This window comes from Condylostylus longicornis, unplaced genomic scaffold (assembly GCF_029603195.1).
Source record: "Condylostylus longicornis isolate FDR11 unplaced genomic scaffold, ASM2960319v2 ptg000064l, whole genome shotgun sequence".
Classification (NCBI taxonomy): domain Eukaryota; kingdom Metazoa; phylum Arthropoda; class Insecta; order Diptera; family Dolichopodidae; genus Condylostylus; species Condylostylus longicornis.
Genome location: NW_026578032.1, coordinates 2,263,951 through 2,289,220, shown reverse-complemented (window position 1 = coordinate 2,289,220; position 25,270 = coordinate 2,263,951). Strand labels below are relative to the sequence as shown.

The 25,270-nt window shown below is 22.8% G+C and overlaps 1 protein-coding gene across 4 annotated transcripts in view; it reads right to left on the bottom strand.

Moving 5' to 3' along the window:
- LOC129612286 (syndecan) overlaps window positions 1–25,270 on the bottom strand; it is a 151,980-nt gene that overhangs the window by 4,638 nt on the left and 122,072 nt on the right. For 3 of the 4 annotated variants that reach the window (XM_055525843.1, XM_055525844.1, XM_055525845.1), the window contains exons 3-4: window positions 3,186–3,335; window positions 2,883–3,102 (exon numbers count right to left, since the gene is read on the bottom strand). In XM_055525843.1, the coding sequence (XP_055381818.1) occupies window positions 2,883–3,102; window positions 3,186–3,335 (370 nt within the window). Of the gene's footprint in view, window positions 1–2,678; window positions 3,103–3,185; window positions 3,336–25,270 lie in introns of all 4 variants that reach the window. The other variant, XM_055525842.1, reaches the window with a different exon arrangement.

Here is a 25,270-nt window from a genome sequence, read left to right as displayed (position 1 = left end):
TTTAATCAATCAATTGAGATTTTCTGGTACCAAATTACTTTCTATCGAAATTAGTAGCGTTATTGCATCTTAAGGTACTTAAAAATCGTGCAGATTTGATCTTAAACAGTTTATATGAATATTTAAAAAGAAGATGTTTACGATAACATTTAGCAGAAAAAAAATTTGAATATACCAAAGGTTTTTATATTAAATTCAAAATTTAAGCAATAAATATTCGACAGTTTAGAAAAGGAAGGAACAATTTTGAATAAAAATTGTTAAATTAGAGCAGAAAACATTGTTGTGAGGACAAAATTGAAGACAAATTGAAAAAAGATAAACATATTAATAAGAAAATTTGAGCGTTTGTTAAATACAATTAGTTACAATTCAAATTTTTTAACTTTAATTTGATCGTAAAACAGAATTTGAATGAAATGAATAATTCCAATTGAATGAATTTCAAAAAAATCTTAATTTTCAACAAAAAAAAAAGGTTAGTCTACAAATACAAAACGACTTCAAATTGTATAATTTTTATAAAATTTTTACAAAATTTGGAAAATTACTGAAAAAATACTAAAGTTATTCAAATACTTGATTTAAAAATTTGCTGGACAAAACAGACCTTTAATTGAAAGCTAAAGTTTGAAGGTGTTAATTTGTTGATTGAAAAACTATTTAGAAAATTTAGGTTGGAAATTGAACAAAAATTTTTTTCAATTGAGAAAAATATCAGAACTTCTTTTTTAATTTTTAGAAGATTCATATCGATCCTATCATTTAATCGATGCTATCATTTTACACAAAAATTATTTTGCAAAAACTATTTCATTTACTTACAGCTTATTGAACAAAACAAAAAATACAAGAAAAGACAGAAGAAAAATTTGTTGAAAAAGTTTAACAATAGAAGATAAAACAAATAAAGGATAACATTTATCATAACATTAACAGATTAAATAATTTTAACAACAAAAAAAAGAAAATTTATAATAAATTTGATAAAATATTGGAAAATTTGTTTGTATACATAAGAAGAAAAACAAAGTTTCAAATATTTTTCAAATTATAAGGCTTATTGTGTATGACGAACTCTTTTTGTGTTCAAAAATAATCAAATTTTAAGTCGAAATGATCAAAAATAGATACAAAATAATTTTTAGAAATAAATAGAACAGTGGCAGTTGAGTCAGATTTTTTAATTTAACTTAACTAATTAATTTAGACCATACTAAATTGAAACAAAATTCGCAATACACAATTAGTCTTCTATAAACTTATAACATAAAAAAGAAAATTCATTATGTCAAATAATATTTGCGTATTTTAATAGAAAATATTTTTAAAATATTAAAAATTTCTTCATAAACTTGCAGTTTATTTTTGCAAACTTTCAATTAAATTAAAATTATAATAGATTTTACTGTATAATTAAATTAAAATTTTAAAATAAAATTTTATAAATTTTTTTTTAAAGTAACTTGATTTTTCATTCATTTATCTTATTCAATTATATCTTATTTAATTTTTTAAATTTCAATTTTACAATTTTGTATAATTTTATAAAATTTTCATTTGTTTCTGATTCTAAATTTTATTTAGAATGAGTGTTTTTATATTATTTGACATACTAAAATTAAAACTGTTACTAAAATAAATAGCAGATTAAAAATTTATCTATTATTTAAATTAATATTGCTTAAATTTTAAAGTTTTCCATTCAATTATCAATGTAAAATGTAAGGCTAGTTAAACTTTTTAGAAAATATTTTTGAAATTGTCTTTCATAATTGCTATTCTCTAGGTTGAAACGAAATTCATTTGAAACAAAATTCATTTCCGAAGACAATAAATATTAGAAAGGTAAAAAAAAAGTAAATATAACTGTTTGTGTTTTAATTTCAAATTATTTGGAATATGTACATATTTAATTTATTACATAATATTATGAAATATTTTTTTTAATAATTTAGTTGATTTTTCAAAGAATTTTAACATTTTTACAATATTTTTAAAATAATTCCAATTTTTATTACAAATATGGTAAATAAATTAGGAGCTCATAATTTCCGATCTCAAATTCAAGAAAATAATTTAATTTTGTATATTAATGTAATTTAAAATCAATATTTTTTTTTATTAACATGGAAATTGGAAAATTTTAATTAACATTAAATAATTAAATTTAATTTTTAATCTGCCTTATAAAAATATTCTACTTGAATAACAATAAAAAAAAGTTTATGAAATTTAATTAAAAATAATTTTCATAATTAATTTCACCTTTAATTTTCCGATTTAAAAAATTTTAATTTCATGAACTTATTTTATTATTTCTTATGAATAATTAAAAAACAAAAATAAGACTTTGTTTCGATTAAAAAATTAATATTTAAAAATTGTGAGAATTTTTGCAACTGAAATCCTCCACACAAAATATAAAAAACATTTATAATTTTTTAAAAGTAATTAAAACAAAAAAATAAAAATTTTTTATATCACAGTCCATTACAGCCAAAAATATTATAAAAAAAATTAATCAAAATTTAAATCAAAAATTTTTTTTCTAAATCTCGAAACAATTTCTTATTTAAAAATAATAGTTTTTTTTTTTTTTTTTTGAATACAAAAACCATTAATAATTAAAAAATTAAAAAATAAATAAAAATAAGAAAACAAAGCCATGCACTGACATTTATCAGGGTCTATGTAAATTTCATCATCTTCTTTCTCTGGATGTGATTCAATTGAATGATCATCGAAATCGTTTCTACCAACTGTTGTTGTTGGAGGATGAACGATTTCTAGATCATTATCTACATCATCATCATCTTCATTATCACTATCATCATCATCATCATCATCTTCATTATCATCACCATCGATATCACCATCACCTGAACCAGCAAGATTTCCTCCAGCACCACCACCTCCTATATCTTGATCGTGTCGATTTTTATCCTTTCTTGTATCTTGTCGATTATTATTATTATTATTTGATGGTGATTTATTATGAGTGTTTTTATTATGACTTATACGACTGGTACCAGAATCTTCATCATCTGGTCCAAAACCAGATCCAGAATAATCAGGTTCTTTTTCTAAATCATCGTGTATCTAAAAAAAAAACATATTTAAAATATCAAAAATTCTGGAAATTTAAAAATTAAAATTTAATTTAAAAAAAACACGGCATATACCTCTCCACGTCCACCAGAACCTTCTATACCTTCATCATCTATATAAATTTCATCTTTTAATGAATTACTGCTTCCACTACTGCTGATACTATGATTAGTAATTGGACTGACACTGCTACTTGATTCAGTTGAAAATGGTTTTGGTGGCTTCTGAAAATATTCAAAATAAAATGGAAAAATTAATATGTAAAATATTTGACAAAATATTTTTTATTATAAATTTGAAATTGAAGTATAAATTGATTTGAAAGGCTATAATTTTGATTTCAAAATAAAATTTTTAATTTTTTTAAAGAATTAGTTTTGAAATGTCTGGAACAACAACTGCTCAATTTTTATTTTTGTAAACGACAATTTTACAACCCAAGAATATTACATATATTTACGATAATGCTATATATTGGGGAAGCGATATTTATCGTAAACGTTCCAAAAATCTTATTATAGACAAGAATCATTTGTATGAATTGGTTTGTGTTTAAAATAATAATATTGAACCTTTTACGATAATATTATCACTATCACTTAGTGATTCGATAATCAGACTAAGCCCTATTATAATTTCGTTTTGAAAGGTTATAGTTTCATTCACAATAATTTGAATAATATTATTTTAACGTGCTTTGGAGAACTGACGTCGAATCCGGTATCAGAGACATTTTGAATAAAATTTGAAATTCATTTTGTTAAATTGTAAAAATTTCCTGGACATGTAGGCAGGTATGTAAAGAAATTTATTACGAATTTATTTTTAAATTTTAAAAATATTTATTTTAAAATAAATTATGGGTGTATAATATAAAGGCTGTACATTAAGAGAACATATTCGAAATTCCAAAAAACAAAAATATTTTTTTTACAATAATTAAATTTATAATTTAAGATAACTGTGGCGAATGAATTTTTGTAAGAATAAAAATTCAAATATTTATGTAAAAAATCGATAAAGATCCATGTAAGTTTAAAAATAACCCTTAATCCTTAAAAAAATAATACACTTTTTTTTCTTATATACCATAAATCCTCTAAAATATTTACGATAAAATACATATCTGTCTAAACAAATAATATAGATTACGTACAAAATAACAAAGGTTACCCCTTTAAAAAATAGAACAAATGTATTTAAAAAAAAAATCTATAAATTTGTTATATAGGTGTAGAATTTCAATAACATTATAAAAAATGGTTTCTCGTGTATTCTTAAAATATATTTTACTTATTTATAAATTATAGTTGCGGTTTAACCTACACTAATCAAGTCTAATACATGCTAATAGACAAGATTACTCCACAGAGACAAGATTTAAAACTTCCTACGTAAAAAAAAAAAAAAACAAGTTGTAAAATTAAATATAAAATTTTGTGGTTAAAAACAAAAACGGCCTAAATCGAAATTTAATATTTGTTCTATTTTATTGTAAATTCGAAATTACGGGGAATTACGGGGAAAAAAGTGTAAATAAAATGCAACTTCTTTTAAAAATTTTCAAAAACTTCGAAATAAAAATTTTAAATCACTTTCACTGCCACGACATTTTTAAGCCTTTTTTGAATAGCTTTTTGTCAGTCAAAAATACATGACTACAAACAACAAAATTGTTATGACAGACACATCGACCTGACACAGAGTTATTCAAAAATTGCCTTGCCAATCACTCTTGGAATATATTTTTATTTTTTTAAGAGACTGACAGTCATTATAGTCAAAGCAAGAAAAAATTTTAACGCTGGAATGGGACTTTTCTAATTTTCAAATACCTGTTGGTACTTATTAATTTTTTTCACCGTACGATGTCGCCAACTACAAAAAAAAATTGTTGCGGTAGCGGGAACAATTTTAATTATTTTCTTTGTTGCCATTGTTGACGCAGTAACATATCAGGTCTTCTTGACTGACCTGGCAGTGAAAATATAAATTTTACTCAAAGCAACCTTTTTCAAAATTGACAATATTTTTGTTTTGCAAAATTGCAATTTTAAAAATGAACTTTTGAAATTCTTTATTTATTTTGTCCGTGCAATTCATTTATGCAACTGTATATATGCATACACAAATTTATGTAGTATAAGATTAAAAAAAACTTATTCTGATTTGTGAACCTTTAATATTTTAGTCCATTATACATATATATACATAGAATGAGCTTAAAATTTTCCAATAATATATAAATATACATTTTCCTTTTTCTATCCCTAAGGGTCTAAAAGCCTTTCAGGACTTTTTTTTTCTTCTCTTTTAATACCACAAAGGTAAAATAAAATGAAAAAAAAAATGTTCAATAAACGAATTTTTTTTTATGATAAAGAAGAGAAGGTTTTTTTTTGTTAAAAGCAAAATTATTGATCCTTGTTATATACACACATTTTTTACGTCATACGTCATATAAAGACTTTATTAACACAAATCTATATATACATGCATTATGTATTCATTTACATAATATACAATATGTTCCAAATAAACACAAAACTTAAATAACAAATATTTTCTAAAAACTTAAAAATTATTTTTTTTTTTTCAATTTGAATTAAAATATACACACATTCTGTGATGAAATTTTACATATGGCATAAAAATATAAGAAGAAATAAGAGAGAGAGAGAGAAAGAAAGAAAAAACGAAAGTTGCTTGTATAAATATCTTAAGAAACCTTGACAAAAAAAAAACATTTAAAGATGCTATCGCATCATCTCTTAGAATAGCTCACCTCACCTGTATTTTTTATTACATTTTTAATAATATGTGCAAGTATTTTAACCTTCAAATGAATTTTTAATTATTCTATTATCCTTGTTCACATATTATACACAAATGCACATACCAACATATAATATGTATATCCATACATTTATATAAATTTATTTGTAATATTATAAAATTTTAAATTTAAAAGCATATAAAAATAGCATAAAAGGAAAATTCAACTTTGCCGTTTCAACTTAATTTCACCTTTTTGCATATGGTATTCTACCTTTTATTTTTCCGATATTCTTTCAATACATTCAATATTATATTTTTTTTCAATTGATGAGAAAAAGGAACAGAATCAGTCTGTTTGTTGGTGCTTTTTTTTTCAAGGCAATATTCTGTAAGGATATCAGTTTTAATGAATCGTAAATAATGACGTATACATTTATAAAATTGGTGAAACAAAATTATTTGTAATTCATTAAATTGAACGAAAAAAAAATTAAATAAATTGATTTATAATATACTTAAAATATATTGATTTTTTTTTTTTTTGAAATCTCGAACAAAAATATTTGAAATTATTTCTATTTCAAGTTCGATATCGAACGATTTTGTTTGAACAAATCGTAATTTGGAACAGAAAGTATAACAACTGTGAACGAGAAATGAATGCCTATCCCTGAATATGATCTTAAAATTTATATCACAGAAATATAATGACTATCAAAATTATTTCATAACTTCAACAATATTTAAATAATTTCTCCGTCCCTGTGAATTTGCTAGAATTACTAGTATATATACTGCTAGAATTTTTAAGGATTTCTAATACTATTTTATAATTATTTGAGATTTAAAATTAATTTAGACTGAATTAATAAAAAATTCCATACATGTATGAACATAAATCGAACATTGTATGATCAAACATTGTATGATCAAACATTGTATGATCATACATTATATGATCATACATTAACTTTCATACATTTTTGAATGAATGCATATATGAATTTCATATAATTACAACATTTATTAAACCCGAATGATCTCGAAATTGGGTCAATAATAATTTTTCATTTTATCATACAAAATTATTCTAAACGAAATTTCAATTTATTTACAATATAAATATTGTAATTTCTATTTATGCGAATAATTTTATATTTTACGTATAAAAAAACACACAAAAAAAAAAAATAAGGAAAATGTCATTGAAGGTGTCATGTTTGTTGTATTTCGATATTTTTAGAGCCCATTAAAAATTCAATTTTTTATTTTTGAAAAAAAAAAATCAAACATTACACAAATATTATGCATATTTTCTTTATATATAATTTCAATATATTATATATACATGCATTATAATATACATATATATATATATATATATATACATGTAGGTAAGATAATTTTATTTGGCATACCAAAAAGGTCACAGAATTATATTTTATTGGAAAAATGTCCTTGTTTTTCATAAAATGCCTATGAGCATTTACATATACACGTACCCAAAACGAAAAAAAAACATTTATAAAAACGATAAATATTTTAACACAGAAAAAAGAAAAAACAGAAAAACCGAAATGGAAACCATAGAAAAACCTTGATTTAAATTTGATAATAATTTCATGAACAAGAATCCAAGAATTTTAGAATTTTTATTATAAAAAACAAAAAAAAAAATTAGAACAAAATGTTTTTTTTTTAAATTGCACGTTTATCATTGCCAAAAAAAAAAATTTAAATTATAAAGACTTTTAAAAAAAAAAAGTAATTGTCAAAAAAAAACAATAAGGTTCTTTACAAAATTGAGGGCAATATAAAGGATTTGAAAAAAATGAACTTTTTTATAAAATTACCCACAAAAATTAAATTAATTAATTGGCATTCACTTGAAATTTTTACTTAAAAAAGAATTGTTCGGTTAAATTTACATAAAAAAGTTTTTGAATCAGGCAGAAACAGGTTTTTGTTACAAATAATATTGTATAACAGTTTTTAAACTAAATCTACCGAAATGATTAAAATTTAATACTACTGCATTGGATTTACATTAAAAATAAAATTGAATAGCTTTAAAAATATCCTGGCAATAATGTTTAGCCTATTTTAATAAAAACCATAAAATAAAGGTACATAGTATAAGCCTTCCATCTATGGAATTTTGAAAACTTCATATAGTTTTTCCATTTTATAATATAATTATAATATATAACACCTTATATTTAAAATATTTATATAAATTTTAATGGTGTATATTAAAATTTTTGTTATTTTATCCATTTAATATTCTTCATATAATGTTATATTTGACCTATATTTAATATAGGTCACATAATGTATAATGAATGTGAATGTAGATATGAATAAGAAAATATTATTTAAATTAATGCAAATTTTTTTCTTTACCCTAAATTTTAAATATTATAATTAATTTTAGTATGAATTTTATTAATATGAAAATATAATAATGAATATTTTTGGAAATCGAAATAATTGTAATTTTGTATGTATGTATGTATTTATATGAACTCAATTATTCTCATATGTGATGATAATTTTGGAATTCAATTACATTCTTGCCATATATATTTAAAATCCTTTTACAAATAATGTAAAATTAATTAATTTTTGAATGATTTCACAAAATTATTCAATTTTTATTTCGGGTGGCATTGAATCGAATAATACAATCAAAGAAATCAAAACTTTTTTTCAAATTTTAAAATAAATCAGAAATTAATATTTTTAAAATAATATTTATATATTTGCTTATACAACTTTATTTATGTAAGTAAATATTATATACTTACATATCGCAAATATTGTATACTTATAAGCTAAAAATAAATTATTATGCTTAAGGTAATATTTAAGGATTTTAAGATTTTCTCTTTTCTTCTTTAACAAAATGATTTCAATTATTCATTTTGTAAATTTTACTAATACATACATACATACATATATTTTGAAATATTGTTAAAATCTTAATTTGATTCAAGAGAAAACAATAATTTTTACACAATGTAACATTCAACAAAAATATAATAAGTAATAATTAAATTAAACGAGTGGCTCATAAAGCAACACATTTCACTAAAATATATTTAAAACTATTCGGTTTTTAAAAATGATATTCCAATTTGATTATTCTCTTAATATATTAAAATTTCGTTTTATTGCATACTTTTAGGGGGAAATGTAAAAACAAATCAAATTTTCTATTTTAGGTTAGATTAGGTTAGATTAACGCGACTGTAGTTATGATATCACTGAATACACAAAATCCCTCACCGTATCCACAATTCAATCCACAAATTCCGCCCTCACAAGAATTAGCACGGTATTTTCCTAAAGATTCTTCTTATTTACATTCACCATGTATGTAGGCAGTCAAAATAATAATGACTCAATACATTTCCTACTATTCCTTGCCAGAGTCGAACATGAGAAAAGTTAAGAACATGTAAAATATTTTAGAGATGTAGAGCTTATTATTTTTAAATAAAACAAACGGCAACACGGCAACAAAATTAAAAATAATAAGCACATTTCTCTTTTCTTGGCAATTTTTTGAAATGTGCTAAAAAACAAATATGAAAGATTAAATATTAATTTTTTTTTTTTATCAAAATTAATAAAATTTCTTCGAATTTTAATCTACCTTAAAACATTTTTCTTCCGGCAATATAATTGACGTACAACCAAAAAGAAAATCTTTTCATTTTGTATATTTTTTGAAATCGATTCTGAAAATGATTTCTTTAACTTTTTTCCTCAAATTCATCATATTTTTTTCATATTTCTATAAATATATATTTTTTAATAATTAAATTAAAATATCTAGGTGTAGATCTATGTAGATATTAAAATTAAATGGGTTAAAAGGGAAAATATTACCTTTATTAACAACAACAAAAAAAAAATAAGTTTCTAATTTACTATTTTCTTAAATTAAGTTTATTTTTAGTATTATAACTGTTATACTACATAGATTATAAATCAATTTGTGTTAACACTTTTTATTTTGTAAAATATTTAGGTTAAAGTTTCCGTTCGAGTTTTAATATTTGTTCTGTTCCCAATTTCAAGTATTATTTATATATAAGTATAAGTGTGTATACAAAAAAAATGTAATGAATTATAAGAAATAAAAGAAGCCTATTATTTAATATGATTTTTTTGCATACACATAAATACACACACACACATAATTGTTTGTATTGTAAGGATTTGTTTATTGATAATTAAGAAAAAAATTATTTAAAAAAAAAATTTTTTTTATTTCAAGAAGATTATTTAGGGTTAATATAAAGTGAGAATATGTAACATAATCCTTAAAAGGATTTTAAGGATACTTACATAATTATAAGTAGATCTATATAAAATGTAAATTTCAATTATAATAAACATGATTATTTTGATAATAAGGTATACAATAGCACAACTACTTATTTCTTCATATTATTCTTTTATTTTTAATTCTATACAGTATTTTGTCGACTTACTCCTTGATCTAATTGTAACAAGATGATTCAATCATATACTTAGATCAAATAAAAAAATATGTGTGTATACATTTTTTTTTTTTTTTTTTTAAATATTCAAGTGGATATGTGTTATGTCAAAACATCTAATATACTTATGTGCATGCCTATACTTAAATGACAAAAGACATCAAAAGCATATACGAGTATAAACTATAAGTGAATGTGTACAGATAAAATATAAGTTGTGTTGAGTCCTACATAATTTTTATTGTTAGAAAAATATTTATGGAAAACACAAATGTTTTAATTAATTATTATTTAGGAAAAGATCAAAGTAGAAAATATGTAGTATATGTAAAAATATCAGCATGTATGTAAATAATTAGAAATTTTTGAATTAACATTTAAAATATTAATAAAATTTTTGAATTTTTATGAAATATTTCAAATTATCTTTCGGATATAATTGAAATGGCAATATTTTCATATATAACCCCGAAGTAATACTTTACAAATAAACAAATATTTTTGTGATTTCTCAGAAAATTTACTCTAATATAAATTCAGGATAATAGCAAGTGCCCTTAAGAGTATTTTCCAATATGCTGTAAAATTTTCTTTTAAATTCTATTGATTAAACTATTTTAATCCTTATACTTACGAGTACTTAAAATAATCATTCATACAAATAAATAAATACCAGCAAATTAAAACCATCTTTATAAGGACAAAAATCCTTAATAACAAAATTTATATAAAATATCAAAATATATATAATTAATTATTTTTAAAATAATGAAAATGTTTTCATTAAAAAAAGAACTTTCACTTTTATTTTCTTAATGTTTAATTTGAAAAAAATATGAAAGGAAAAAAAAAGACATTATCTAAATATTTATAAAATGAATTAAATATAAAATATGCACATATTACAAAGAATAAATATAAATACAAGAAAGTATAAATTTGAAGGTAAACTATGTATTATTTATACATATGTACATAAAATATATATATATATAAATATGTATACATTCGTATATAATAATATTTAACAAATGAAAACATTATTTTATGAGCAATCATGAATCATTGTCAACATATGAAGATTAATGAAAAACAATAATAAAAGAAAAATAACAAGATTTTCTCTGCAAACAATTATTTATTTATTTATTTCCTTATACTCGTACGTATGTATGTATATGTATATGTGTATAACAGTGAAATTCGTTTTAATGTAACTTTCAATTTCAGTCATATTATAATTAAAAAAAAAAAAATTTTAAATAATGGCAATAGTTAATGGCACTCATTGGCACCGCAATTTTGCTAGATAAAATAAGGACAAATAAATTTTTTAAAAATCTGTGAAATTTCAATAATATATTAGGGAATTCCTTTAATATATTTGGTATTTTATTTATTTATCCGAATGTATATATTTTGGGTTGCGTATAGCTGACGCAAAAAGGGTTTGGGACTGTCGTTTGTTCCGTTGCCCTTCTGCAGGACGCTTCTTAATGCTGTAGGAACCTGGTTCACCTGCCTGCTTGAGTCATGGTGGACTACCATCGTGAAAAAGCGTTTCTTTAACAATGCTCGTGAAGATTTATCTCAAAATAGTTGAGGATGGATAGAAACCGGATTCATAATATTACGTTACGTGGCACTATGCAATAAAATATCACCAGTACTAGCTAGTAAAATCGGACTACCTCTTGTGCAGATTCTTTGGGAAACGTTATGAGACCATGACACATATCCCTTTCAACTGTCTGATACTATTGTTATCAGACAGTTACAATTGTTTTTAGACAAGGTCTTTTCGGTGCTAGAGAAATTAATATGCAATTTAGAATTGCGAATATCTCCAGTTTTATATACTTGGAACAAAGATATTGCAGCAGTGATTCGAAAAGTTGTATTTGGAAATTTTTTTTTTTGACTATAGCTCTTAGGATGTTCTACTGTATTATTAAAAATACAATATAAATGAAAGTATATTAGTCTATAAATTTACAAAAAATTGTACTTAGGAGAGTATACACATTACGCACCCCCCAAAACAAAATTCTACCATTCTTTAAAATCTTCAAATTTTTAATTATTAAGATATATATGGAGTGTCCAAAAAATTTAAACTACAAATTCAACTGACTCCATATCCCAATATACACATTTAATTAGGTTTTAAAATTCTTAAGTTTATAGTATGAATAAGAAATATAATTTTGTACATTTCGATTTCGATGCCAAATTTTTTTCTAAATTAATGTATATCCTCGCAATAGGGGTGCGATATATATACATAACAAAAAGATGTAAATATATGTACGTATATAAAAATAGAACAAGTTCATAAGTATTTATCTTTCTCAGGATGTATGTATAAATATACATAAGTATGTTTCAATATCATGTATATATATATATGCATTATATATATATATATATCTTTTATTTGTATATATAAAATTTCAAAAAAAAAGGAAAATAAATTTTAAGATTTTATTTATATTAATTATTAAAGAATAAATATATGTGCATATGTATGTATGTATGCTCAAAAATATAAGATATTTATATATACTTAAATATATACATATATATAATTGTCATCCATTTTGCAAAATAAAAAATATATAAAAGTTTATACGTCACCAAATAAATGATTTTTCATAAGATAAAAGGCAATCGTTTTCATTTGTTTGTAAATTAAAATTTTTATCTACATTACAATTATACACACATATATATAAGATATATATACATTATATGTACGTATTTATAATCAAGTACACATATATACACACTCATATACATATATGAAATGTATTACGGGCATATTACAATTTTACTTATATGATTGTATATTGTTCTCTTCTTTGTTTTAATTTTAAAAAGAGAATAAAGAAATCATAAATTTATTTATTTATTATTTTTATTGTTTTTGTATTCGCCTGACCTATTTATCGTAAAATGTTTTGAATTTCAATTTCATTAACTAAATATTATTTTTTTTCCTTGAAAGTTATTCTTTATTTCTTCTTTTAGGTTTAAAAAAGAAAATCATGAATTTGACAAAATATTTCGAAAAAAAAAAATAAAATTATTTTAAGTTTAATGTTAGAAAAGGATATTAAAAAGGATAACATCAATTTATATTATAAGTTTTAAAAATTTTACTCTTTTTTTAAAAGATAATAAAGGACTTGCTTATATTTGTACAATTGAAAGTTTACAATTTATATGTAAATATAATCATAAAATATTGCATATTTTTAGGGGAAAATTTTTTTGCTAATTTTTTTTTAATTTTTAAGAGAAGAAAGAAAGTCGACATTTGAATCAAAAATTCTTGGAAAAAAAAAGAAAATGTAGAAAAATGTATAGGAAAATTTGATATAACGTTAACCCGTATGGAAATATAATGAAGGATTATATAAAATGAGTGACAGTTAAGAATCTTAGTAATGTATTAGAACAATAATTAAAAGATGAGGGAAAACGGAAGCAAATTTTATAAAATATAATTTTGATCAAATGAAAAATCGAAGTATTCCTAGAGACTTAAAACCTTAAGGTAAAGGAGTTGAAAATTAGAAAGGAATTCTTCCTGATATGTCATGGAGACAAAAAGAAGAACAATTTTTAATCAATAACAAAATAAAAACTATTTGTAATAATTGATTATTTTTTTCTGAAATATGAGGATCTGAAACAGAAATTATAAAAAATTATTACAAAAGAATTATGTTTTAGCTTACAAATTTCACTTAACTATGAATAAACTATAAATAAGCACTGACAGTATATACCGAGACCTAATATAGTAGTTTGGCCAAAAACGTAGAAGTTGAAATATTTTAAATTTCAATTTAAAATTATTTTTCTAAATTCTACAATTTAATAAAGTTAATTATTCAAACCCGTAAAAAATATGGTATGTTTAAGAATAATTAACAATCAAAATTTAAATACAAAGCAAATATTTAAATTAACTTGAAAAACATGAAATTATTTTGTTAAATAAAATGGGTGAAAATATTTATTTAACCTTTTTTTTTTGTGCGCCTTTCCACCTTGTATCCTTTCTACAATTAAAAAATATTATGTAGAAAAAATATAATTTAAAGAATTGCTTTTAACCTAAAAGGATAATTACTCTATATATATATACAATTATACATACATGTAACTGTATATATTTTTTAAAGCAAAGTTGTAAAATTTAACCCAACATTCTATTGTGATTTACTCTTCAAAAAAAAAAATATATTTAATTTTGCACTCATATTTCTTATACGTTTTTTTTTATTTTTAGAATAACACAAAAGTAATTAAAATATTTTTAAATACAATGTGTAAAAAATGTAAATAAATAGAATAATTAAGAAAAAAAACACATCACATTTCATCTTTTATATAAGAAAGAAAAATTGTATATATATGTAATGTATGTAATGTCATTAAAAAATTACCACTTAATTAAGTTTTAATATTAAAAAACTACACATGTATGATGTACCACACACAAACCAACATTAAGTATAATAATAAATTATTAACAATTAAATGTCAAATAGTTAGAAATATTAAACTTTAACATATTGTATTATAACATAATCAAAAAGGATAATTACTAAAAATATATTATAATAATACCACGTATATATATACATACATGTATATGCTAATATACACACCTCTGGTTTATATATTATGGGGTATAATATCAGCAAAATATTTTCTCGTGATATACCAACCGTAACAATGTTAAATTATTACTGTCTATTAGTGTTCTAATTAAAGAAAAATTAAATACTTAAATATTATATGTATATGCCATTGTATTTGAACATAAAAAATTTACTATGTATACTTATATGTGTATGAAAATAAGTGTTACCATATTGTTATAGAAAAATCAATTTCAAATGAGCTCGTACCATAGTGATCTAACATTTTCTAAAAACACTGTACCAGATTTTAATTTTTAATACTTAATTACTATGATTTAAATATTGAAGTTTTAAATATTTTATAAGAATTTATGAGGAAAAATTTCGCAATAGATAATTAAGAAATAAACACAGGAGAGTAATGAAATCTCTTCAAGACGAAATTATTAGTATTTTTGATAATGTTTCTTGTAATTAACCTAATAATGGAGCTATTAAAATACAAAGCCATTAAAAACTGAAACAAAAACTCTTAATAATTTCTTAACTGCAATATAAACACGGAAAATTTTCAAAAACATGATAATGAGCTGATCAAAAGGCGAATTTATAATGCCCTTCGAACATATGGAAACTATAACTGCCGTATTGCTTTATTAAATTATGCAAAATTTGAATACTGTAATTTCAATAGTTTCTTCAATAGATATGATCACTTAAGTATTAAAGTTGTATGGCAACTACCGCAAGGAATCAAGAAATTTCAACAACTTTTATCACACGCAACAGCGCCAATAATATTTTTGTTTATACGAAATTTGGATATTATAGCTTCAAAAATTTCTGAGATAACAAATAACTTTTGAAATTGTAGTACAACTACCCAAATCACTGCTTCGGTCACATCCAACTTAATTAGGATTCAAGCCATTTACTATAACAAATTATTTGTGAGAGTTATTTGTCCTCAATTAGTTTTTGAGTTATCGTTGAGACTGACAGACATACGGTCAGACATGATTAAATTAACTCAGAATTCCACAGTGATCAAAAACATACTCTTATATCTATATGTCAGATCATTATTTCTTAGCGTTACAAAGGGTAAGGTAAATTTATAATGACCTACGAACAAATCTTCATACAAGTATAAAAATGTAAAGTTATGCGTTTCATACTACTTTTATTTTGGAAAACACCAACACTTTGTTCTTTAGTTTTACGTTACATCCAAAAAAAAAAATTAAAATATTTACTTTTTCTACTTTAGTAAATTACTTTTAATACCACAACTCAGTATTCCCAATTTTCAGTAAAAATTTTCTGATTAAAAAAAATTTTTGTATCAAATTTTTTTTTTCGTTTAAAATTTTGATTAAAAAACAAGAAAACGAAAAATTTTTTATAAAATTAAATTTTTATTAAAAAGAATTGTTTTTTATTAATTTCGAAAAAATACATGTATGGCAACACTTAACATATAACATTCTCAAACACAACAGAATTTCAGAAAATATGCTTGTATGTGTGTATATATGTATAGTGCATGTTCAAATAAAAATTAGTGAAAACACATAAATTCCAATAATAAAAAAAAAAATATAATATTTTCATTTAATTTTTTTTTTAATTTTTTTTTTTTAATACCTTCTCAGGTACACACCTTTATTTGTTAACTTTCAATTAATTATTAAAAAACATACACAAAAAAAAATTACTGAAGGAATAAAAGAAATACTGAACGTAAAACGTATCCAAAGCACAACAACAACAAAAAAATGAGAGGAATTAAAGAAAAACCAAAAAATGAAAAAAAAAAAAAAACCGAAAACAAAATATAAAAAATATGGAGTATTATAGTACATTTCTTAACATCAACATCAAACACAAGTAGTATAAAAAAAAATAAAAATAAAAAAAGTATAGAATTACAAAAGCAATATTACGGCAACAGCAACAACGAGATTGTAGTAACAATAGCAGTGCTATACAGCAAGACAGAAAGCAGCAAATTACAACGATAGTATAGCAAATAAGTGAGAGAAAGCAACAAAGAAAGCATTTTTTTTTTTAACTATAACGAGGGCCGCATAGAACAATTTTCAAAGTTATAATAAAAATGAAGAGTAACAAAAACAAGAAGAAAATACAAAATTCACTAATCATAAAATATTAAAAATAAAACAGAGGAGAAAAACAACAACAACAACAATTTTTTAATAAAAATACAGGATAATATCATTTACAGGATATCTTACATACGGATCCTTCTTTAAAAATGAAAAAACAGAAAAGAAAAAATGAAAAAATTAAATATGTTTTTTTTTTTTTCTTCTACATTCTATTTGTCTTTTTCTCTCATCGACATATTTTTTTTTGTTTTTTTTTTATGTTTCAAACATGTGTACATATTAATTTTGTGTACGTATGTATGCCATAATGCTCATGGTCCTTTGAGTATATGTACTTGCATATTATGTATATCAGTATGTATAGTATATGCAAAATATATGTAAATATATACACATAATTTTTTAATATTTTAAGGATAACATAAGAAATTTTCTTTTTTTTATTTTCTTATTTCATATTTTTTCTCTTATTATTTTTTTTATTATTTTTTGCTCTCTTTTGAAGTGGAATGATGATGATGATGAGGACGATGATGATGTACACGAAATAAAAACAAAAATTAAAATATTTTAATAAAATAAAAGAAAAGCGGCAGTAGCATAACACTAAAAAAAAAAAATAAAAAAATATAAAAAAAACTGACTATAATTTTTAAGATAAAAATCATAAGAATTGTAACGAGAATTGTAAATAAGTAACAAAAAAAATATGTCATACTTTATTATTTTTTTTTTTTTTTCTAATTTTTCTTCTGCAGTCACAGTCATAATATGGCTCCTTGAAGAATAAACTATATATTATGTAATTGTGTATGTGTGTATATGAAAATAAAAATGAATGCCCTCGAAATTGTAGAAAAAATACAAAATTTTATTTTTAATTTTTTCTTTTTTATTTCTTTCTATATTTAAAAATTAAAATGGTAATAATTTTCAGTTTGTTTTCTCCCTTTCTCTTTCTCTCTTTCTCTCTCAAGCCTATTTCCATTTATAATTGAATATTTTTTGTGAAATTCAAATTCTAAAAATTTTCTTTAAAGAATATTTAAAATACAAAAAAAAAAATATATAAGTGTAATTGCTCTGTCAAAGCAATTTTATATTCTTGGCCAAATTAAAAATTTATGATGGAAAAATGAAGTTTCAAAATCTGCAGTATAGATGCTAATTTATTGACCTAAAATTATAAAATTAATTTAAAATTTAAATTTTAGGAAAAGTAGACTGAAATAAATATAGTTACTTAATACCTAGCACATGCTTCTATATTTAATTTTGATTGAATTTAAATGAAAGATGTGTGAATGCCAGATAAGACCTGAGCAAAAAAAAAATCTTCACTATTTCTTTCAACTTTCAATATTATCGCTAATCAAATATTTCGAAATCTCTTGGAATTCTTTAAACTCAAATTTTGACTCTATTAAAAAATTATGAGAAAATCAATTCAAATCGCTTAGTTTCAAATGAAAAAGATGACAGCTTTCAAGCATTCTTTTCTGCTTGCCTCCCTCTTATTTTAAGCATTAGCCACAATTGTTCTACATACAATACAACAACACGAACTTCTTTACAAAAAGAAAATTTCCTTTTAATTCCAAAAAACTTCTTTTATTACTTATAAAACTAAAAGGCTTTTGGACATTACTATCATATACTTACGTATGCATACATAAGTATAGCGCTATAGACGTGAGAAATAAATTTCATACTAATAAAGTACACGCAAATTAACGTGGAATTGAAAAAATAGAGTAAAAACCGACCAAATTTAGGAAAATACAACGAAAAAATTTTTAGTACTTTCCATGTTAAAAGTATAATCATGTTCTCTTTTTTTTTACAGAAAAAAATAAAAAATACAAAAATACTATAGAAACTAACAGAAACGCATTTTATTAAAATTTCAATTTTATACACACCCATATTTAGGCATATATTTAAGTTACACAACAATTTCATTTTAAAAATAAAATTGTTATACAAATAGTAGGTATTATACAAATGTTCGGACCAAATTTAGGTACATGATCTCTGACCTTCTACAACAGAATCTAAGGGTTGTTGAAAGGTGGTGTAGAGGTGTGGAGCTAAATATAAATCCCAACAAGAGCAACCTTGGTTTGTCGAGCAAAACGAAGGACCATGGAACGATTAACAAGTGCCACTCTGTTTCGTGAGCGAATTGCATACTCCAGAGCGGTTAAGTATTTGGAGGTAATCCTACATGTTCACTTCTCCTTGAATACTCATATACACAGAGTCATCCAAAGGGCAACGACGACTTTGTGGACGTATAGGAGTTTTGTTAGCAAGATTTGAGACATTAGTCTTAGCGTAGCACTGTGGATATACATGGCCCTTGCTAGGTTTATCGTCACCTATGCGTCCCTGGTGTGCATTGGAGTAACTGGAGCAATGCGGACAGCTCCTACAGCCACAATTGTCCCTCTGCATTGTGCTTAAACTCGGCTAATAACTTACCAACTTTTTATTGGTGATTATGTCGCAAGGGGAAAATTAGCCAAAGGTGCTTGTACAGCTCTTATTGTCACAAAAACATCGACATGTACAATAAAATAGCATTGAAACCAAATGAATCCAATATACAATTAAAATATTTTAAAAAATATAAGAACTTTCAAAAAACAAAATGTTCGAAAGTCAAAAACAATGTTTAAACAAAAAAAGAAAAATTAACCCATGTACGTTTTTACTATGTAAATTTTATCGGACAAGACTACATATTATATATAATGTATGAATAACACCAATTAAAAACATTTAGAAAATATTGCAATGACCCATAACGAAAGTAAGGTAATAAAACAAAAGCGAAACATAAAAAAACAGCAAAAAAAGTACAAAAAAAAACACGGTCAAATATTGCAGAACGTTTAATGGCAAGAACAAAGACAAAATACAAACTTTAATATCATAAAATTTGTATTTAGAGTAATGGCATATAAAAATCCTTTATATACACACACACAAACACACCAATATAGAACTTCATTAAATTTTTATCGAAACATCTGAATGTAACATAATCTATGTTAGCCATGTTGTAGATCCTTAATTCTGCCTTAATAATAAAACACAAAAAAAAAAAGGAAAAATGTGAGATGAACAAGAAAAGTGCAAAAACAATTGAAATTTTTTTTTTCATTATTTTAAAAAGGGAATATTTTCCACCTGTGTGTTAATTAATTTTTATCCTATGTGCGTCTCTTATGTGTGTACACAATTTTAAATATTTTATTTTCTAAGTACGTACACACAAATCAACTCATACTGTACTTTCTCATTGTAATTTTTATTATATGCATGCCGGTATACATGTACAAATTGGCAAAACAAAATTAATTCGGATTTTTTAACATAATGTCTATATGTTTTTCTATACTTTCTATATGTTATTCTTGCTGTTATTAACGCATTAACTGCTTTACAGTTCATTTTATACTTAATTTCTTATTAACTCTTCCTTTTTGGCTCCCTACCTCTCTTCGTTTCTCTTAGAGAATATGCAGATAATGGAATTGGAAAATAAGTTTAAAGCTTCCAACACATTGTCGTAAATTAGCCTGAATAATTAATTTTTATCGCACATGGCTAGTTGATGCGGTTGGTGAGACACATCCCAATAAAAAAATGTGCAGTTTGATCTGTTGCCGCCGATCGTCAAAGAATATTCGATTCCGATTTGCTCATCTAAGGTATCCAGTTCCTTTTAGGAATGTCTAAATACTTGATATCAATCTTGGTTAATCCATGACCAAATAGATACCCTCGAAATGGTTAATATCCCACACCGACCACCTACAGACTGACTATGTATTTTAGCTACATCTTCCTTGATGTCTTGTATATAGACCAAAAGATCGGCGGATGATAGATTGCACACACTTTCATCAATTCAATTATAGATGCACTGTTCGCTACCTCAAAAATTGTAAAACAGAAAACAAAAAAATTACCATAGACCCAAACCATATGTTCTAACCGGTTTTACGATGTACTATCACATTGTCTACGATATAAAATTTCGAAATCATATTGACGTACTAATTAGCTACATAAAAACATTGATATCTGCCTCTCAATAATTAAATTATAGTGATAATTATAATTATTGATAGGCAAATACAATAAGCAGTGCATTTCAGTTTGATACACCTTGTATATGCGTATATTGTGTTATAATGCAGTATTATCCTTTCTATTTTTTTTTTTTTTTTGCCATTTTTAATAATATTTGTTTTTGCTATTCTTGTTCCTGTTACTGTTCCTATTATCATTTATCATCATTTTTATCATTATCAACAACAACGTTTTCGTATCATCGATTAAATTATCTTGTCGTAGTCATAGTTGTCGTCTCTTTTCATTTTTATTTTATTTTCTGTTGTTGTTAAGATTTTTATCACAAAATATTGTCGTTATTTCTGTTATTGTACTGTAAATTTTCTCAGTGTTATACTATAATATTGAAAATATCATTATGGTACATAAAGAATGGATATATATATATATATATATATATATATATATATATATATATATACCATATATAGATATCCTTAAATGTTGTTACAAATGTTTGACGTCATTTTAATGATTTTTCTAGAAAATTATTTTCACTTTTTCTGATTCTTGTTTTTTCTTCTTTCATTTATTTTCTTAATTTATTCTTTTTTACTTATTTTGATTCTTTTCGTTTTTGTTGTATTTCTTTTTTTTTTTTGTTTTCTCTTACTTATTTTTTGAAATACATAAAAATAAAGCGAAAAATTGAATATTATTTTGATGGTAATAATAATGATGATAATAATAATCATTACATTGATAATGATAAAATTCTATTAATAATAATGAATTACGTATAACAGTTTATATTCGTATAACTATATGTAATATGATATTTATTATGCTAGGTATACGTAATAAGTATACGTATGTAAAAATGATGACGAAAGATTTTCAAATACCAATAATTCTTTATTTATAGTTTTTCATTATTTTTAATAAGTTTTTAAGAATAATGATGAATTCTTATTGATATTTTATGAAAACAAAAAGAATTTAAAGAAGAAAAAAAATTTACTAGAAATGATAAAAGTTTTGATGATTTATTAAAAGTAATTATAATAGGGGGAAAAATTGCTTTTTTTGTAATATTTCATAATAAAGAAAATTTAACAAAGAAAATTTGATTCAAATACAGATTAATGAGTATACCCTGATTTAGTTCTATAAATATTGAAAATTTTTAGGAAGAACACAAAATTTTGATAACAAAACTAATAATTATATAAAGTTAAAAAAATTAAAGGCAATAATATTGGTGCAAGGACTATAATAATTAGGATAACTGCCCTGCTAGCGCCGTTTCTTGCAAGACTACAATAATAATGTCATTCTAGACAAAATTTATGTCACAACTATTAATTTTAATCGAATATATCCTTTTTACAATCGATTTTAACAAAACCTAGAGTTTACCCTAAAAGTATGCAATTTTTATAAAATGTTATCGTACCAATATTTGTTATATAATAAACTTAAAATCTGTAAATAAATACAGGTACACCAAAAAAAAAAAAATTAAAATTAAAACTGTTATATAATTTGAATTTATTTCAAAATATTATGAAGCATCTTCATTCAAATCACAGCTATAATCACAAAATACTAAAAAATAATCGTTTTGTACGTCAGGAATGCATTCAAATTTTCGTATTACCCGAAATAAATAACCAATTTTTTTTCCCTAAATTCAAATATAATAAACAGAATTTCGAAATTCCATGTATATTCATGGAAAATAAAATTATTGATCCTTTAAAATTTCTCCTTGAAATAAAACAACATAAAATTCTTATAAATTCTTAACAGGATTTCTGTTTTTCCTTAATTCCTTTGTTACTGCTTTTTTTTCGATATCCTTTCTTATTTTTGTTATTTTTTTTTTTTCATTTTTTGTCAAATTTCATTTAAACTTAATTTAATAATATCGAAATTTTGTTTTTATGTAAATCTCAACATCAAAATTTAATTTTCTTAATAGAATTTCGCATAATATAAAATTGAAAGTTCAAAGTTTTCTCCTTCTTTTCATCATCGTAATAAAAGAAAATTTTCTAAAAAACAAAAAAAAAAAAATTTCAAAACAAATTCAAAATTTAAAAAAAGTTTTTTATAAAGATTTTAAAATTCAAAATACGTAGAAATATAAAAATTTGATTAAAGTTTTTAATGATACTCGTAAAAAAAATTGAATTTTTGTATCAAATATAAAAATAAAATATTCTGCTTTCTTTTCCCTAAAAGTATGCAATTTTTTGTTAAAAATTATTGCTATCAGTAATTGTAACCAATATAGAACGGACATCTGTTAAATGTAAAATATGTTTAAGTTTTGATAAAATTAAAAAATTTTCTAATAAATAATAAATTTTAATTACACTCCTAACTACTTAAATTTAATATCATCAAAATTTTCTAAAATGCCCATTTACAATTTTATAAAAATTTCATTTAAAAATATACATAATTTGAAAATTAGTTAGCACAGCTGCTTTTATTCTATGTCATCACCATTATTTCAATAAAATTCTTATATATAGTTTTCCATAATAATTTACGTAAGTACACTTAACATTTTCATATCTCTACCACATTTAAGTATAAAGCTAACTATAATTATAGCTATATTTTTACTTAACATCTTCTTCAATTTATACACATAGATATATAATAAGAAAAGCGAAAAAATAATGATACGGACATCATAACGAAGAAAAAAAAAATATCATAAAAATTAAATCGAGAAATAAATGACAATTGCAGAGTAAAATATAAAAGAAGAGGGAAAACAAGAAAAAAAAAATGTTAAAGTAATGTTGTACCCAAAGAAAGCTGCTATGAAACTAAATAATGTTAAAATATAATATATGTATGTATATACATATGCGAAAAGGAGACAAAGAATAAACAAGGAAGAAAACTGAAAGCAAAAAAAAAAAAACTATCTACGCAAAAAAAATCCTTAACACTTCCTTTTTTCGCTTTTTCTGTTTTTTCTTCTACATAATAACATTTTTATTTTTAGAACATACAATGTATAAGAGCTTCGTGTATATAAAAAAAAATTATTAAAATATATGTGTATATAATTAGTATATTATGTACATATTATATGAAATTCAAACAGTTAAACTTATCTCACTCGACCTAATACATTTGAAGCTTAAGTCTGAGGGTTCTAAACTATAAAACGACAATAGATGAAATTTTCAAGCTAAAATACATATTATGTTCAAATTACATTGAGCATAGGAAAATCTTCTTCAGCTAGTTATATAACAAGCTGTAAACGGTTTTGTATCATATTTTGCCTATAGACTTAGGATCAGTGTAAAGTCGGTATAGTTTTCATTTCCTTTCCCAATATTATATTACGCTACTTGCATTTGAATTATCTAAATTGTTAATTTCATAAAATTCTTCTTTAAATGGACTCTAATGTAGTAGATATATTGTTTCCAGAGCTAATATCGCTCATAAAATAAGTTATAGTTAGAATATTTGTCTTTGGGAAGAACAATATTATAAATCTACAACAAAAATTTAATATAAAAATCTTAACTTAATTATAAAATTAATATTCTTTTTTTTTTCAGTTTCCTCCTCTTATTCTTGTTAATTCCAACAATAATGTGGTGGCAATGTTTTCAGTGTACATAAGAAACGTTCGTACATATATTTGTTTCATACATGTACCAGCACACAGCTCTTTAATATATTTTACATTTTAAAGATTTTAAGAATAAATTTTATCACAATACGGAATTTATGTTGATATTTTAAGGCAAAAATTTTGTAAAATAAAATTTTCATTATAAATATTGAAATTATTTACTAGGGAAGATAAAAAATTAAAATTATTACTTTTTAAGTTTTTAACATAAATTTGAGGAATTATTAACTATAAATAGATCAAAAACCAAATTGTACAAAATGGCTATACATATATTATACACATACATATATATATAATATGGTGATAAATGGTGAT